The sequence below is a fragment of the Plasmodium reichenowi genome, chromosome 13, assembly GCF_001601855.1.
Source record: "Plasmodium reichenowi strain SY57 chromosome 13, whole genome shotgun sequence".
Taxonomy (NCBI): Eukaryota; Apicomplexa; class Aconoidasida; order Haemosporida; family Plasmodiidae; genus Plasmodium; species Plasmodium reichenowi.
The window spans coordinates 1,047,802-1,069,408 of NC_033658.1; the positions used below are offsets into that span (position 1 = coordinate 1,047,802).

At 18.4% G+C, this 21,607-nt stretch overlaps 2 protein-coding genes across 2 annotated transcripts; both read left to right on the forward strand.

Moving 5' to 3' along the window:
* Positions 1 to 1,881: 1,881 nt before the first annotated feature.
* On the forward strand, positions 1,882 to 17,083 carry PRSY57_1325600 (hypothetical protein; the record flags this gene model as incomplete). Its single annotated transcript, XM_020115168.1, has 2 exons — positions 1,882 to 16,426; positions 16,743 to 17,083. 2 exons carry the CDS (start codon positions 1,882 to 1,884, stop codon positions 17,081 to 17,083), a joined length of 14,886 nt encoding a protein of 4,961 aa, XP_019970091.1.
* Positions 17,084 to 19,774: 2,691 nt separating this feature from the next.
* PRSY57_1325700 (hypothetical protein) lies at positions 19,775 to 21,391 on the forward strand (the record flags this gene model as incomplete). Its single annotated transcript, XM_012909193.2, has 1 exon — positions 19,775 to 21,391. The coding sequence occupies one exon, from the start codon at positions 19,775 to 19,777 to the stop codon at positions 21,389 to 21,391; it is 1,617 nt and encodes a 538-aa protein (XP_012764647.2).
* Positions 21,392 to 21,607: the final 216 nt, after the last annotated feature.

Sequence of the window (21,607 nt, forward strand, 5' to 3'; positions counted from 1 at the left end):
AAAAAAAAAAAAATTATATGAAAAAAATAAAAGATATATTATTATTTATTTTTTTTTTTTTTTTTTTTTTTTTTTTTATTATATAATTTTTTTTTTTTTTTTTTTTTTTTTTTTTTTTTTTTTTTTTTCTCTCTTATATTCTATATATTATGTATAAATATATGAGGATATTTTAAAATATAAAAAAAAAATAGCATAAATGAGAAAACAAGGAAATTAATATGTATTTTTAATAACCTATAAAATTATTATTATCATCCATTTTACTTAATTTTATCTTATTTATTTTTTTACTCAAGATATGTATGTTAAACGTATTGATAATATATATATATATATATTATGATCATGTCTTTTTATATATATTTTTTAATCATTCTGAATGCATATTAATTATTTTACATACACATAACATTAAAATACATATCAATACGACATTACTTCATTTTTTTTTTTTTTTTTCTTTTTTTTTTTTTTTGGTTAATTTAAATCTTGTCTATAATTACGATGTTACATAATGGAAAAATAAAAATGATTAAATTTTTCAGAAAATAAAAATATATATTATTATATATATTAAAATTTTAATTAAATACAATATGCTCATAATAGTAATATTGCATAAACAAAATTTTTTTCTTAAACCATTAAATAAAAAGTATCTCAAATGTATATAATATTTACATATGTAAGTATACACATATATGCTCATTACTTTTTTTTTTTTTTTGTTATAAAATATATATATATATATATTTATTTATTTATTTATTTTATTTTTAAATAGTATAATACATTTTATATAAATGTTAGGAAAGTATTTATATTTCCCATTCAATAAAATATATTGAAGAAATGTAATAAACACGATATTATATTATATTATATTATATTATATTATAAATTATATATTATATATATATGTAGTTGAAAATATAAATATTATGTGAACAGGTAAAAGCATTCTATTTTTAGAAAATGTCTGCCATCATTAATCAAAAGTAATGTTCTTTTAAAATTTACTCTTCCAACTATATATATATATTGTTATTATAAAAATTTTAATGTGGCATATCTCACAAATGAAGTTAAAATTCTTTTTGTTAAAATATACATAAACAAAATAATTTTTGTAGGTACCTTATCTTTTCTTTTTATATTAATTTAGACTGTATAATCAATATAATATTATAATTATGTATAAATGGGCATCAATAAATAAAAATAAAAAAAATTATACGATTGTTGTATAAATATTTATTCATACTATATTTATATCCATTAGACAATACAAACCATTATGTAAATTTCTTAAGAATATAAAGTAAACTTTTTTTCAAGGATTTATTTATAATCCATTTTTTATATTAAAATTTTTTTATTTTCTCTATAGATTTTAATATTAAATAAAAAATATTATACATACATATATATATGTGGTATGTAATACTAATTTTAATAATATATTTTTACTACATATATAGATCTCTTAAAATAAATAAAAAGGAAAAAAATCAATAGAGAAAAAATATATATATTTATATATATATATATATATATATATATATATACAAAAGGAATAAAGAATAAAAATAAAATGTGCATATATATTATACACATATATATTATATAAGAAAAATAAAATCTTTTTTTTTTCTGGTTTCTTAAATAAAACATATAATTTCATATGTAATAAATATTTTACATAAATATTATAATTTCATAATGTAATATATATGTAATTAATTCTAATGAGTGATATATTTTATATATCATTAAAAAGGAAAAAAAAAAAAAAAAAAAAAAATAAATAAATGTCCCTTATTTAATTTTATTTATTTTTTTATTTTTTTTTTTTTTTGAAGTTTATTCTATTAACATATGAATAATATCAATTATGATGAAGAACTCAGAACAACACACTTTTATCAGAATATACCAAAGTCCCAAAGAAATGAACCTGCAATATTTTTAAATAAAGAAAAAACTAATGAACATTTAAAAAGTAATAATGGTTTTGATGAGTCCTATACTTTTTCTATTCATAACTATGATAATGTAATAAAAATGAACGAGAAAAAAGAATTAAATAAGGTATTCCTAAATTATGAATTAGGGACACAGAGGATGGAATGTTTTGTTGGAATAGATAATGAAAATGTTCTTTATATAAAGGAAGAATATATAAATCATATTAATAGTAAAATTATCCTTGTAATAATAAACCTGTTCGTTTGTAATTTATTTTATCATTTAAAGAATATAGGTAAAAATATCCACAATCTTTATTTATCCTTTGATAAAATCGTTTCTCCTTTTCATTTCAGTTTTAATAATAACTTTTGTGAAAAATGCATTTCGGCTGACAATCAAAATTTTACCTGTACTGAACATAAAAATTATGACTTTTCTGAACTGAGTGAAAAAAATTCTGAACAGGCAAGGAGAAAAAAAAAAAAAGATTATAAAGAACAAATATCTTCACATAATTATAATAAAACAGATAGTGAACACACATTTATGCACACGTGTAAAAAAAAAGAGAAGAATGAATATCTTCCTAATGTGTTAATTTTATGGTGTAAACGGGTAAAGTATGCAATAAATATTTATAATAATAATAATAATAATATTAAAATTAAGAAAAAAAAGATTTTTTTGGAACAAAATGGCCAAACGGATAATAACTCAAATAATTTATTTTGTGATGAAAAAAGTAGATATAGTATCAATGAATGCATTAATACCTTAACAGATGCAATATTTAATAAGAAAAATTTGGATATATTTAATAATATTAATTTTCTTTTTCCTAAGGAAAAATCTTCTTTTACAAATAAAATAAAACACATTGAATCAAAAAGAAAAATTGAAAAAATTCCAAAAGAAAAATCCCCTGTTTATAAAAATACTTCTACACACATAATAAATGGATATAATAATGCAGATTTCTTATTATTCGTAGATAAAGATACACTTAATTATAATTTAGATGAAGATGATAATGTTATAGAGGAAATAACTGATTTATATATAATTAATTATATAAAATGTAAAATTGAAGATTATTTTAAAAATATAGAAGTAAAAAAATTTTGGAATATAATAAATGTGCAGTATTTAACAAACTTTGATTATAAATACCCATATAATAAAAGGGCGAATGAAAAAACATTTTATAATTCTAATAAAAATTTTTATGAATCTATTTATGATTATATTCAAATTATAAGGAAAACAACTGTTAAGAAAGATATAAAAATAAATGAAATATCTAAAAATTGTGATGAAAACAATATTAATAAAAAAGAAGAAAAACATGTGACAATTCCTACAACCCCTACTTTAGAAAAGGGTAGAATTTTAGATAAAGAATTTATTTTAAAAGACATGTTCAATAATCCTATTAAAAATTATCATATAAATGAAGTTCAAATTTATTTAAGTAATTATGATAATATATTTTTAAAAACAATTATGCGTTTTTATCTTTTATTAAATTTTTCTATAGAACTGTTAACAATCCTTTATGAAGATATTGATTTATATTCTATTCATATATTTTCTTTGTATGAGAAATTAAATGAATATATATATAATGAACACCAACTTTGTAGTAAAAAAGGAAATTTTATTAATATCCATCAAATATATCAAAGTGAAGATAAGAGTGGTGATTTTTTTGAGCATAAGGGAAATAACTTAAGTCATTTTTTTAAAAATAATATTTATGAAATGACTAGAATGAAAAATAATAATGATGATACATTTCATTTTATAAATTCTAATTTAGATGATGATTTAAATTATGGTAATAAAAATAATAATATAACGAATAATGTTAATATGAGTAATAATAATAATAATAATAATAATGATAATAATAATAATAATAATAATAATAATATGTATAATTTTTTATTTCATAAAAATACCAATCATAACATTTTTCTATTCAAGGAAAAGAAGTTAGATTGGTTTGTTTTCTTTTTATTAAAGATATTGATGAGAAAATTATGGTTTGATAAACATGACCATGATAATTATTATAGTGATAATAATAATAATAATCATCATCATCATAATAATGAATATAATTATAAAATGAGCACAAGAGGGAAAGAATATCAGAAGCTACTCAATTCTTTAAATGCAGAAAAATATAAAGAAATACAAAAAGAAATAAAAGCATTAATTAAGTATACTTTAGAAAAAAGGAAAATATATTTTGAGCCTATTATTAATTATTTACTAAATATATATAATAAATATAATAAAAGAAGGAAAGCATTAAATAATAATAAAATTGTAAATTCAAAATATGCATCTATTCTAAAAAAAAATTTTCTTTTATATTCATTAGATTTTTACACATTAAAATATTTTTCACGTCGTGATTTATATGTAAACATGAATAGATTTTATAAACCAAGACGTAAAAAATACGAATTGAAAATTCCAAGGTATAATAATAAAATGAAAAAGAAAATGAACAGATATAAAAAGTATGTAAGGACATTTCATTCTTTAATAATAAAAATACAAGAAGTACCAAATGAATCTAGAAAAATATATAATGATAATAATTTGAATAATAGTTCTAGAGATATATTTTTCAAAATAAACAAATTTATATTATTAAGAAAAAGTAGAATGATATATTTAAGACAATTAAAAAAAAGGGTCTATTCTTATTATTCGTTAATACCTATATATGGTAACATACAACAGACGGAAAAGAGACGTAACAAAAAAATACTTGAAGATAATAGGAAAAGGAAGAAAACTAAAAAGAATAAAAAGAATAAAAAGAAGAACTTAACGAAAAAAAAAAAAAAAAAAAAAAAAAAAAAAAAAAAAAAAAAAAAAAAAAATAATAATAATAATAATAATAATAATTGTAATAGTAATAATAGTTATAAAATGAAGAAGGATTTTTTTTTTCGTGAGGGTGTGCACAAGAATTTTTTTATAAAAATATTAAATATTATAAAAATAAAAGAAAAAGTTTCCGAAATTGTTAAAAACAAAAATAAAATTTATAAAAAGTTAGTTAAAAAAATTAATGAGCGAAATTATATTTGTATAGAGAAAATGAATAAGAAGAAAATAAAAACTTATGAATATTATTATAATATTTTTATAAATTTATTAAAAACTGTGAAGCATCAAGATCAAATTATTATGAATATTTTATTTAGTATGTTGAAAAATATTAATGATCATTTGAATCTTTTTTATAAAAATATATGTCTTTGTATTCCATGTAAAACGTCAGAACAAATAAATGTACAAAATGTGATGAAACATAAAATTGAAATATTAAAAGGTGATACTAGTTTATTTCATCATTCTAATAATGGAAATATAAGGCATATAAATGAAAATGAGCAAGAGGAAAACTATTCACATATAAAAAAAGGGGATGTCCGTATTATGGATATAAGTAATATGGACATGAGCGATATATGTGTATATAATAATAATGAATTTAATAGTAACACAATAGATAACTATGTTTATAGTAATGATGTTCAAGGTAATAACCAACATGATAATAATCTCCCTGGAAGTAATTCTGTAGAATGTAACCCTTATAATGATAATAAATATAATGATAATAAATATAGAGACAATAAACATAAAGATAATAAACATGATAGTAATAAACATGATAGTAATAAACATGATAGTAATAAATATGATAGTAATAAACATGATAGTAATAAACATGATAGTAATAAACATGATAGTAATAAATATGATAGTAATAAACATGATAGTAATAAATATGATAGTAACCCCCTTAGTAGTCAAGCACTCAGTACTGATCCCCCAAGTAGTAATCCTCCGGGTAGTAACGCATATAGTATTGATCCACAAAATAATAACCCTTATAGTAGTAATTTATATAGCAGTAATTTATATAGCAGTAATTTATATAGTAGTAATTTATATAGTAGTAATTTATATAGTAGTAATTTATATAGTAGTAATTTTTATAGTAGTAATTTATATAGTAGTAATGTTTATAGTAGTAATGTTTATAGTAGTAATGTTTATAGTAGTAATGTTTATAGTAGTAATGTTTATAGTAGTAATTTACATAGTAGTAACGCACCTAAAAGTAACATTCCACATAGTGACAAATTTAATTATACACTTAATATATTTAATGATGAGCACATACCAAATAACAGTGTTTGTACAAAGGATACATCAAATATATGTTGTAATAATTTAAGTTCTAATACATCTTGTAGTAACAATGATTTTAAGACGAATGTAAGCTCTATTATGGATGAGAAATCGATGAGATTAGAGAATAGTAATTCTATATTATTTTATATGAATAATAAAAATAAGACATGTAATAAAATAAAAAAGAGTTCGGAATATAATTGTATATTTGAAAAATTAAATAAAAATGAATATAATAAAAAGGATAAATGTATAAATTGTGATTCAGTACTAAATGAGGATATAATAAGAAAACGAAAAATGATGTTAGATAACTTTTTCAATATAGATAAATATTATAAAAAGAAGAATGAAAGAACTAATTATTTAATATATGATATAAATATTTTAAAAGATTATTTATATATATATTTAAAAAAATATTTTGATGATATTATACTTTTATTTGAATATTTTTTTTCTATGTCATCTAATTTTTTTTATAACGATTTTGTTGATAAGACTTATAAGGATACTAGAATTATTGAATCAAAGGAATGTAATAATACATATATTAATATATCTAGAACGGAGGAAATATTAGAAAATATTTTTTCCTTATCAAGTTATGATAATTTTTATATATATAATAACAACGAATGTGATAATAACAGTGATAATAATAATGATAATATATTATTTAGAACAAGGGATTATAATAATTATGTGTTTATAAAAAGAATGAAATATTTTATAAATAATGATATAATACAATTTATTAATAAAGGTATGAATTTAATAAATAATTATGTAAATTTAAAAATATATAATGTAGAAAAATCTTTCCGTATCTTATTTCGATTACTAAAGGTTAATAATTGTAAAGATCCTGTGTTTCTTTTTAATATTTTATGGAGTTTAATTTTAAAATATAGTAAGTATTGTAGAAAAAAATTAATTAAAAAAAGAACCCTAAATAAATTATCTAATAATGTAAATAAAAACGAAATAGAAAAGGATTTTATATTTGAAAAAAAAAAAAAAATGTTTTTAGAAAAATTCGGCTTAAATTATTTAACAACAAGTGAAGATATTATTCTATATTTAAAATATATTGCACGTGTGTGTGGTTATAGAAACAAAGATAATGATAAGGACAACCATATGGATAATGAAAATCATAATGATAATCATAATGATAATCATAATGATAATCATAAGGAGTGTAGTAAATATGGGATGTTTAATATCCATAAGAACAACTCTTATTTGTATAAGAATCACTTTTACAATTTATTAAGCCGTAAAAATGAAAAGACCAATGATACATATGATATGCGCGTTCTAATGAGAAAAAAAAATAAAAAAGGAGAAGAGGTTGACGAATATAAAGAAGAGCATAATAATGAAAATAACAACAACAACAACAATAATAATAATAATAATAATAATAATAATAATAACAACGTTGATCATTATAATAGTGATGGGTTTTTAAAAGACATCCTAAATATTCTAATGCAAAAATTAAAGGGGAAATGTATTCTACAAGATAAAAATAAAATAAAAAGAGTTCGGAAAGGAGAAAAAGAAGGAAATGATAATGTAATACTTGAGCAATTATCTAATGTATATGAAATTATTCATTCTAATAATATAAAGAAATATGATAATATAAAATTATTTCTTAATATAGAGAAGAAAAAGAAAACCAACCGTAAAAGGAAATTTATATGTGAAGAAGAAAATGAAGAAGAGGATGAAAATTTATATATAAAAAATATTGATAATGAAAGTATAAATATAAGGAAAATAAAAAAAATCGTTATTCAATTTATTGATGATAATAAATATGTATTTCCATATATATTCAATACTTTTGATAGTAATATAGTAAGTAAAGACATGTTTAAATATGAGTATATGAATTTAAATACAAATTTTATGTTTTTTCATTATTTAAGTCAAAATGAATATTCTTTTAGAAATTCCATTTTGAATTATGTGTATGGGTATCCTTTATTTTGTATAAAAAAAAAAAATTCAAACAATGAAAATATGACAACATATAATAAATATGACGATAATAATTATGACGATAATAATTATGATGATAATAAAGATGATGATCATAAAGATGATGATCATAAAGATGATGATCATAACTATGATGACCATACTTATGATGACCATATTTATGGTGACCATACTTATGATGACCATATTTATGGTGACCGTATTTATGATAATATAAATGATAGCATAAAAAGAGATAAATATTGTGATAATGAAAAAAACAAACATGAAAGAAATAATGATTATAATAAAAAAGAAGCTTCTGATTTTATGAATAAGCATAATTTTTCTTATAACCCTCATGATAGTTTTCTTCTTAATAATTCTGACGGTGTTAAATCAAAAATGAGCGATTTTTCAAATGGTAAAATTCATATGGGTAATAAAAAAAGTAAAAAAGGAAAGGACATTGTTCATAATAATTCTGTAATGTGTAGGAATAAGATGCATAATAATATGAGAATTAATAGGGATCATACTACTAATAGTAGCTATGATGACTACATTAATAATAAGAAGAACTATAATGATAAATATGATTGTTATAAATACAATTCTGGTTGTAGTAACTACCGTGATGATGCCTCGAAAGAAATGTGGGATAATATAAATCCGAAGGATAAAGAATGGAAAAGGAAAATTAAGAAAGAACATAATAAAAAGAAAAGAAAATTTTTAATAAAAATTTTAAAAAATACAAACATTTATAATAAGATACCTTTAAAATATATTCATTTATGTGTTATTGCTGATATATTTAAATATTTAAATTTAGATCATATTCTTAAAGATATAATGCAGAAATTATATGAAGAGAAATTAAAAGATATCCAAGAGAAATATGATGATAATAATAAACATTATATAGGTAATATTTTACTATGCTTTTTATTATATTTCCATTCATTTTTAGATATATTATGTGGATTAAGAGATGGGCATTTTATTAACATGTCACAAGATGATCATATTTTTAACATATTTAATAATTTCAATGATTTCATATTTAATAATAAAAAGAATTATTCTCTTTTCTCTAAAAAAAAAAAAAAAAAAAAGAAAGATGAATATAAAAGTAGAGAACAGAAATGTGTAGAACAAAAAATATATATGGATGAAAGTAATATTTCTGAACGTATGAATAGAAAGAAAAACAAATGTTATGTGTATTTGAAGAATAGATATAGTAAACGAGGAAATTATTTATGGTTATTAGAAAAGAAAGAAAAAAATGATTTATCATCTTATGTTGATAATATATGGGTACGTTTTATAAGGAGACGAAACGAAGAGAAGATTGAAAAAGATGAGAGAGTAAATATATCGTACAATTTGGTAATATTTTTAAATAACTATTTAGATTATAATTTTTCCTTTTTAAATAATTGTAGTTTAGATATAGATGAAAGTAAATGTAAGAATTATTTATATTTATTTTCTAATGAGGATAATAAAAAATTGTTTACACATGATGAGGAAGAATGCTGTATTGAAGAGGAGAATACATGTTTATATAAATATTTAAATATAAGTATTCATAAGGTTCATGGAAACGAATCATATGAGAGATCTGTTTTATATATATTACAATTGAATGATTGTTCATTTAAGAAGGATATTTTAAAGGATACTGAAGATAATATATTTTTTAATTACGAACTTGTAGAAAAAAGAGATATATATGATATGCAAATAGGAACATATGGAAACAATATAAATATACATGATATATATAAAAAAGACAATAATTTTTTTAAAATTAAAGAATGTAATTGTTGTGATGATGTTTTATGTGATAAAGCAGAATTGATTAAACTTTTATTTGATATTATGATAAGATATTTAAATCATATGTTAGATAAAAAAAAAAGGTGTTTACTTGATGCTGTAATAAATTTTAAGAATTGTAAAAATGGATTAGAAGATATAAAATTTACATATATGTTAATTTATTTATTAAATTATAAAAAAAAACAAGAGAAAAAATGTGCTTTGATAATATATAAAAATTTATATTATTTATTAATTGAAAAATTATATTATGAACAAAATAATAATATTAATAGTGAGCAAATGATAAATTATATTTTTAATTTAATTAAAATAGCTAGAATAATAAAAATAAAAAATAAACAAATGAAAAAATTATTCCAAATGTTACAAAATTATATAGAAAAATTTAATGATTTTTATTTTTATCTTTTTAATAAAATATTTCTTTTTATATATGAAGATACAAAAACAGAAAATAAAATATTTTTAAAGACATATTTAAATAAATATTTTAATGATAGGAAAATTATTTCACATATATTTAATCATGTATGGAACTATTCCAAAGGTTCCAAATTTTTGTTATCTCAAAACAAAAATCAAAATGAAGGAACAGAAAATAAAAAGGATTTTAATAAAATTCATGATGGTATATCACCTTTTGTTTACTCAGAAGATGTATGTGAAAATATGCATATGACTAAAAGTAATAATAATACTAACAATAATAATAATAATACTAACAATAATAATAATAATAATAATAATATTAATGAAGAATATTCACAGAGCATTTGTTATATCGAAAAAGAAAAAAGAAAAGAAAGAAAAAATCTTATTAATCATAATAATATATCCCATATAGAACTTATAAAAAATGAACATGAAAAATTACAACATATCAACCTAATGAAATATTCTAATGATATGAATGAAGAAATTATTAAGAAAATATCCTTGAAATATAAAAACTTGTATTCTAGTGATAGTAATAGTAACTGCTCTTCTCATGCACGTGTCTTTTTTAAGACTACATATGTAAAGCATAAAAATTATAGAATGTATGAAAAACAGAAGAGAGAGATATTTATAAAAAAATTAAAAGAAAGAAGTGTATTATATTATAAGAAAGATAAAAAAATTAACAATGAAAAGAAAAAATTGGAAAATAAAAAAAATTACAATGAAAATAATAGTATAAAGAATAATTATGATTTATATTTTAAGGAAGATGATAAATGCAGAAGAAAAGAAAAAAGAAAAAGAAAAAAGGAAATTAATGATTGTAATTATTATAATATAAAGGAATATTCATTAAAACCAAAATATGATGAAAAAGAATTAAGTTATAATATATCAAATGAGATGATATATCGTAATAAGAATAATAATGATGATAAATACGAAGAACATGGAAGATACAATATGTTATATAATTGTGGCTTGGATAATTCGAATGAAGGGCTTGAAAAGAAAAAAAAAAAACAAATTCTTGAAGATTATAGTTCAGATGAATTTTCTTATTTTGTTAATAAATCTTTTATACATTTTGAAAGTAATCTAAAAAAAAAGAATTATAACCAGAAGATTATGCAATTAAATGCAATAGGTTCATATAAAGACTATAACAATATAGATATATTAAATAATGTAAATGTAAATGTAAATGTTAATGTTAATGTTAATAGTAGTAGTAGTTTTAGTAATAGTAGTAGTTTTAGTAGTAGTAGTAGTAGTAGTACTAGTACTAGTAGTAAGAGCTATACAAGCAGCTGTAACATTAGTGATGTGAACAACGATTTAGATAAGATGAGAGGTGATAAAAAGGTTGGTAATAATTATGAAAGAAATGATGATAGATGTAATATGGATGTAAATAGAAAAAAAAAAAGAAAGAATAATATATGTTTCTGTATTAATAATTTAAATGATAATAATTGCGAGAATTTTTTATCTCTTTTAAGTAATGCTGATATAAGAAATGTTCAAAAGAACGATGAGAAAATGTTTTATGTACAAAATGAAGAATATTTATATAGACATAATAATAAGTATTATAATAATGATATATATAAAAATAGAATGGGTAATAAAAAAGATGAATATAAAATATATTCTAGGCTATTAAAAATGCCATATGATAATTCATGTTGCTTTATAAAATATAAAGCACATTATGAATTTGATGATAATAGAAAAAATAAAGTGAAAAAGGAAAGAGAAAAGGAGCGAAAACAAAGGGAAACACAAATTATGTGTTTACCATTATATATTAGTATAGTGGGTGGATTAGATATATTTTTATATAATTATTATAATTATATTTGTAATATGTATATAAATCCTTATTTTTATATAAACACATATTACTTTGAAAAATACATTCTCAAGAAATATTACAAAAGAGAAAATAACTTTAAGTATGACAATAATAATAATAATAATAATAATAATAATAGTTATGGTAATAGTAATTATATTAGGAATTATCCTCATAATGAACATATTACAAAAAATTATGATAACCTTTTAATCTATGATTATTTTTATTACAACTATATATTTAACAATAAATTTACTACGTATGATAGTTTTAAATGTGTTCGTAATAAAAGAATAAGAAGTGAACGTTATATAAAATTTTTTAAATATGACAATGAAGGTGATAAGCAAATTATACATAAGAAAAGTAATAATAATGAAAAGGGAGAAATAGAAGAAATAGGAGAAATAGAAGAAGGAGCATATAATGGTATAAAATATATAAATAATATTTCTGATATAAATGTAAAAGGAATAGTAGAAGAAAAAAAAAATATAATAAATAAAGATAAGGATTATAATAAACACGATTTGGATACTAGTGTTTCTTCTTTTGTATTATCTTTGCCATATGAAGAAAAGGACGATAAATATAAAATAAAAGACAATGATAAATATGAAGATAAATATGAAGATAAATATGAAGATAAATATGAAGATAAATATGAAGATATATATGAAGATAAATATGAAGATAAATATGAAGATAAATATAAAGATAAATATGAAGATAAATATGAAGATAAATATAAAGATAAATATGAAGATAAATATAAAGATAAATACAATGATAAATACAATGATAAATACAATGATAAATACCATGATAAATACAATGATAAATACAATGATAAATACAATGATAAGGAAAGAAAAAAAAGAAATGACTCACCTAATCTGAATATATACACAAAATATTACAATAATTCAAAAGGACAAGATAAAATAAAAAGAAACAATTATAAATTAATATGCTCATCTAACCAAAATAATAATGAAACGAAGAACTCACCTTATTGTTTCTTTTATATGGATGATGATTTAAGTACAGATGATGATGATTATAGATTAAAAAAAAAAGAAATAGATGAGATATTTATATTAAAAAGGGATTTATTTGTAATTGATTACTTGCAGAATTATTTCAATTTTTCCGTAATAAGAAAGATGAAAAATATGATAGAAGATATGTTTTATAATTATAATTTGAATCTTATATATGTAAACAGGAATGTTCAAATAAGTGAGTTAGATCATGATATAAGACAAACGTGTGAGAAGAAAAATGGCATATACATAAACGTATACAATAATAATAATAATAATAATAATGAGAATAATAGTAAGATGTATACTATTAAGAATAAGAACGAAGAAATGATTAATGTATCCAAAGGTAATGAGCTATCAAACAAACAAGAAATTTTAAAAAATCCATATACAAATTTAAAGGAAAAAGATAAAGGAAAAATAAAAAAAAATGAGACATGTTTTATTGAAATAATAAAGAACAAGAAAAAGCATAATATAAATAATAATGAAGAGATAAACATAAATAATTCTCATAATATATTTCATAACAGTTCAATAAAAGAAGAAATAATAAATAAGAAAAAGATTCAATTATCTATGACAGTAATAAATTTAGAATATTGGAAACCTGAAAAATTAAAAGAAGAAGATGGGAATATTATAAAAAAAATGATTCCTAATTTTATAGAAACATATTTTGATACTATTAATAATATATATCAAATAGAACATACAGATAAATATTTAATTTTTTTATATGAATTGTGTTATATAGATTTATGTATTAATAATTATATGTTTACAATGAAGTTGTCAGATGGGTTATTCTTTTTATTTATGAGTAATTTAGAAAATAAGATCATAGATTTATATAAAAAGAATTTATTTTCTAACAATATTAAAAATATGAATCATATATATAATTATGAATATACTTTTATATCATCTAATTATAAACATAAAGAAAAATATAGGGATCAAACTATGCATATAATTATGAATGAGAATATTATATTTTACGATTTTCATTTGATAAAAAATTCGAACGATTTGGACAATGGCACCAAGAAAATCGGTTCTAAAAAAGGAAACGTCGTTAGTAGTAAAAAGGAGACGATCAAAATGAAAAGGTGTAATATAAATGATACCATACGTGATGATAATAACAAAATGTGTGATGATAATAATAACATATGTGATGATAATAACAAAACGTGTGATGATAATAACAAAATGTGTGATGATAATAACAAAATGTGTGATGATAATAACAAAACGTGTGATGATAATAATAACATATGTGATGATAATAATAATAATAATAATAATAATAATAATAATAATAAACAGAGCATCCTATGGTGGAAGCAAAAAAGAACAAGCAACAATGAGAACGATTATAAAAATGGAAATCCTCCTGTGATAAACAAAAAAAAAAAGAAAAGAAAAGAAGAAGGTGGAGGCACTAATATGATAAAAATAGAACAATATTTTGAATATATACCATATGGTACAAAAAATAATGAAGAAAAAAAAAAAAAAAAAAAAAGTTACGAAAAGGATAAAGAAGGAATAGATATTTTAGAAGAAAAACATAATTTGATGACAGAAGAAAATTCATATACAAAATTGAATAAAAATTATTCTTTGAAAGAAAAAATAATAGAATTAAATAAAGAGATCTCAATTAATGTGTCATCAAATAATAATATATGTAATAATCTTAATAATGATAATATTGATGTAACAAAAATTAGTAACCCTTTAAATAAACAAATATCTAAAGAAAATTTTTATTATAAATTGAATTTCTTAAAAGAGTATGAAGAAAAAGAAAAGAAGAAAATTATAAATGAGAAAAATATTAATGATGTGTATATCAAATTATTTTTCACAGAAGATTTCTTAATTCAAAAAACGAATATTCCAGAAAAATTCATAAAAGATATGTTAAAAAAATTATCACGTAAAAAATTTTTACACAAAAATTCATTCAAAGTTATGAACAAAAAGAATAATAAAACAACACAATTTTATGTATATTCCTTAGGAAATTTTGATGATCCTAATATTACAGATGTCCATGATGACAAAATAATAAAAGGTGCTCAAGAAGAGCTTTTATTATCACCTTTGGATATTCAAAGATTACAAGAAAATAAACTGAAGGAGAATAAACATCATGATAATATAAGTAATGAATATAAGCATCAAAAGGACATGCAAATATTTAATGTTCATCCTTATGATTCTTTTGATAAGGATATAGGGAAAGGTAATACAAATATTATATGTGAACACAAAAAAATAAAAACAAATAATTTATTACAAAATAATGTTCATATAAATAGTTTAAATAATACAACTAGTGTATATAATGAAAGGCAAATATATAGTATAGGAAATGAAAATATAAAGTGTAATTTATATAATAATAATAATAATAATAATAATAATAATAAAGTTCAACAAATAAGTGATGTAGATAAAAATATTATTATTGAAAAGGGTATGATTAAACAAAAGGAAGATCAACTATTACATAATAACGAAATGATGTTGATAAATAATAATAATAATAATATATGTTATAGAAATAATGATGTGTCATTCAATAATAATAATCCGTTTACCTATGATAATTTAATTTATAATAGTGTAAAAGAAAGTAGTCATTTTGAAGGTGATTTAAAAATAAGGAACCTTAATAATTATGTACATAAAGATAATAGTAATACAATTATAGATACTAATACGTCTATATTAAGTAATAATAATAATAATAATGATTGTAATATCATTAGTTGTAATAAAACAGCTGTAAAAGATATCATATGTATTAACAAAAATAATATTGTTGAGGATAGCGAAGAAATAAATAAAATAGAAACAAAAAAAGAACAAAATCTTAATAAAAATTTGAAAGAAAAAAAAAATAAAACTACGAATTTATTATTATATATTAATAATAGTAAAAAAAGTCATAATAGTGTTAATACGAATATAGGAGTAAATAATGATAATCAATTAAATAAGCAAAATAGTAATATTAAAAATAGGAAACACCCACACATATACATACATACAAACAAACAAACATATATATATAAAATATATATATGAGTGTTTATTAGTTCGTATATATCAATATTATAATATATATATTGTATAATTATATAATTAAAAAAGTTAAAATATGCATATATACTCGTATAATTTATAAGATATCACACTGTAGCATTATTACTTGGAATTATTTATTTTTTTTTCATTCCATCACAAATGTGTACATATATATATATATATATATATATATATATATAATATAATATAATATTTATTTGTTTTATTATTTTTAGATGAGCTCGTAGACTACTTTTTGGATGATATAGTTACAGATAGTGATGAGGAAAAAACACTTCAAAAGAGACGAACATTTGATAATTTAAATCTTGAAGAATCCTACGAATTTTATGAAAATGAAATTTTAAGAATTACAAAAGAAAGAATGAACAAAATGAAATTAGAACCTGGGAAAAATACGTCCACTCCTCTTTTCTTAATTATTAATAATTTAAATAAAATATTAACAGAAAAAAAATTAAAACATATATCACAAAAAGAAGTATTAGCAATTTTAAATATAATGATGAAAAATAATAAAATTGAAAGAATAGGAGGCAATTGGCAACCCACATAAAAAAAAAAAAAAAAAAAAAAAAAAAAAAAAAAAAAAATTTAAAAATAAAAAAAAACATTTTAAAAAAAAAAAAAAAAAATATTTAAAAAAATTTTTATTTTTTTTTTTTTTTATATTTTAAATTTAAAAAATAATATAATATAAAAAACTATACATTCTTTTATTCTACAAAAATAAGATATCGCAAATATATAATATATATCATATATGATATATATATTTATAATATATATGTACCTTTAAATAAAGGTTAAGGAAAATATTTTACTTTTTTTTTTTTCTTTATGTCATTATACCCCATATGTAATGTACTTACACTTTCTTAATTTTTAATTATTTTTTATCTTTGATTACACTAGACACAAAGGTACCATATTTCAAAAATAAAAACAATAGGAATTTTTAAATACTTTATTGTACATCATATATATATATATATGTAGTCAAATAATAAAATTAAAAAAATATTCTCATATAAATTATACATCAATAATAATATAGAATTATTGTGATTATATTATTATGTATATATATATATATATATATCACTTTCTATTTATTTGTATGTGTGTTTTTAAGGTGTCCTTTATTTTATTTTATTTTATTATTTAATTTTTTTGGCGTCACATAAAATATTTTATATATATTTCAATTATATTTATTTTAATTACTATTTTATATTTTCAGGTATATATATAGGCATTATTTTTATTTTATATTATCTTTCATCATATTTTTTATAAATTTTTTTTTTTTTTTTTTTTTTTAATATATTATATAAAAACTATTATTATAAGCATATTTAAGATGAAATTAAAAAAAATTGTCATACTTCTTATCTCATGATTTTATTGAAACTTATTTTATTATAATTTCATTTTTTCTTTATTATCTTTTATTAGTGTTAAAATTAATAAGAAATTTAATACTTTAAATAAGATATAAAAAAATTGATATTATATTATATACTAAAATATTATAATATATATTATATATAAATAATTATGTGAACATGAAATACAGTAATCTGAATAATACCATTTTCTCTGATTAATATATAATAAATACATATATATATATAAAAATATATATATATATATATATATATATATATTTATATATATTATATAAAATATATTTATATGTAAGCACCTATATTATTATTTTTTTTTTTTTTTTTTTTTTTTTTCATTGATTATATTTTTCTATATATTTCTATTTATATTAAATAAGATAATTATATTTATTACCATTTTAAAAAATAATTTATAAATATTATTATAATATAGTAGTATTATATATAAATATATTATATATAAATATATATTATATATAAATATATTATATATATATATATATATATATATATATACATTATATATATTATATTTAAATGAAGAAATCTTAATTTATTTTTTTCTTTTTTTTTTTTTCCTTTTTTTTCATATTTTATATATATTTTCACAACTGAAAATTTTATCATTAATATTTTTTTAAAACATGTATATTTATTTATAAACTTTAAACTTTTGTAATGAACTAAAAATAAAAGGAAGAAAAAGAAAGAGAAAAAGAAAAATTAAAAAGAAAATTAAAAAGAAAAAGAAAAATTTAAGAGGTTAGCGATTTAAAATTTAGAACAGTAAAATATATATATATATATATATATATATTATTACGATTTAACAACTTTTTGTAATATATAATATATATATATATAAGAAAAAACGCAGATTATTTATATCATCTTTATATATATATATGAAGATATATGTAGAAATGATTACAAATATTTATTGATATTTTTTTTCATTTCCAGCAAATTTTAAAATATAAATTTTGTTTACGTCCTTTTTATGAAAAATTGAATGTTTTGTTTTTATTCTTTTAATATAATATAATATATATATATATATATATATATTTTTTTTTTGACATTCTCTAATTTCTTTAAAGGGGAAATGAAAAAAATATAATATAAAAAAGTTCTTTATTTATGTGTATATAAATATATATGTGTATATGATTAAAAATAAATCAATAAATATATATATATATATATATAAATAAAAAAAAAAAAAAATAAGTGATATGTAAACCATAATATACGAATATATATTTTTATAGTACTTGTTAATGTACACCTTGATAATTTAATTTAAACAGTTGTTATATAAAAAAAAGACTTGCATTTTTTGAAATAAGTTTTTTTTCCCCATCCACAAACAAATATAAAATTAATATAAAACGATAAAATAATAAACATATAATATATTTATGTGATGATAAACTAAATACATTAATTTATAAGAAAAAAGGAAAAATACATATATATATATATATATATATATATATATATATATATATATATATTCATATGTATATTTTTTTTTCTTCCTGTTACATCGTCCTTTAATTGTTTTGTAATTAAAAATGAGCACAGTACAAAAGCTATACGACTTTGTAAATATGTATATCTAATATATATTTATGTATATGTTTGTTTGTATGTGTGTGTGTTTCAAATGTTGCCATTTCCTTTATTTTTTTTTTTTTTCATTCACATCTTATATATTATACATAATTAAAAAGAATATTTTATTGTATATATATAAATATATATATATATATATATTTTTTTTTTTTTTTTTTTTTTTTTTTTTGTAATGTTGCACGTATTTGTTATATAAAATGCAAAACTCTGTAAATAAAAAAATAAGAATGAAGTTAAATGGCGTCGATAAAAGGAGTAGCATAAATATTATAACTAATGATATAGCATCCCAATTAAATAAAAAAACAATAAGTAATAATAATAATAATAATATAAAAATCAATATAAGTAATAATGATAATATCCATAAAATTACGAATGATAATAAGAATGACGTACAAACTAGTAATGTCAGAAAAAGACATTCAGTAGATACAATATATAATTTAAAAAATTTAAGTAAAAATATAAAAATAAATATAGGTAGCTGTTCAAATAACCATAAAACCTTAACAATTAATAATATTAACAGTGTAGAAAAAAAGAATATCGAAAAGAATGTAAATAATGATAATATTATGAAAGATAATAATAATATATATGATAATAATTATGAAAAAAATGAAAAAAATATAAAAGAAATTGATAATTATCAAAAAACTGATAGCGTTGTAAAAAGCGATATAAGTTTAAAAAATGACTTGAACAGAAAAAGTAACACAAGTCAAAAAAGTGATATTAGTATATCAAGTGAAATAAATAAAAGTGGTAGTACTAGCCGTATAAATATAAATAGTATGAATAATGTAACCCATACAAATAGGAAGAGTACAAGTGATTTATTGAATGATTTAACAAATAAAAACAGCACAAATTATATTCACAATAATAATAATAATAATAATAATAATAATAGCAGTAGTAGTGTTATGAATGGAGATAAAAATAATTATAATTTTATACAAAGAAATAAAGAACTTTTAAAAAATAATTTGAAAATATTTTTTAAAAATGAAAATATTCCTTTTTCATTTCTTTATCATAAAGTATTAACAATATTAAAGTCACATTATAATAATCATGTTAGTAATAATCCTACAACAGCTAATAAAGGTATATCATTTTATCATATGGAAAATATGTTAATAAATTTAGGTTTTAAAGGAGTCGATATTAATAATCATTTATTATTAAGTTATTTAGCTTCCTCAAAACAAATAAAAGTTGATATGAATGAAAAAAGACTATGTTATATGAATCCATATATTGATATTACAAATATGAATGCTTTATTAAATAAAATTAATAAACAAGGATTTTTATATGGATATGAAATTAATGATGATTTAATAAATACTAATAAAGAAGTTTATAAATGGATAAATATATTATTATATGAAAAAAAAGTAAGATGTATAAGAACTAATAATAGTCATTTAAGAGGAAAACTCAAATGTAAAAATATACCAAATGTATGTGATATATATGCAAAAAATAAATGTGATAACTGTTTCTATAATCTAAAAGGATATCTTTTCTTCCCACTATCCTATGAACATATAGAAAAAGAAAGATATTCAATTACAAATGATATGAAAATGTTATGGGATGAAATCTCGCTACCTTCACTTGATAATATCTTAAAAGAATATAAATTAAAATCAACAAATAATGTTTTTATGAATGAAAATTTACCAAAGAAGAAAAATAAAGATGATAAATTATCACCTATTCTTAAAAAAATGAAGAGAATATATAATACACACTTATTCACTGCAGATGAAATTAAAAATGAGTTTATCCACAAAAAATAAACAAATACAAAGGATAGTCATCTGAATGGTGTTATTCAAAGGGATTTTAATGAACACTTACATGAAATTAAATAAATAGATACATACATATATATATATATATATATATATATATATATTTATATATATATTTATATATTTATATTTATATATTTGTGTGTGCTTTTATTATACCCCCTCTATTTTTTTTTTTTTTTTTTTTTTTTTTTTTTAAAA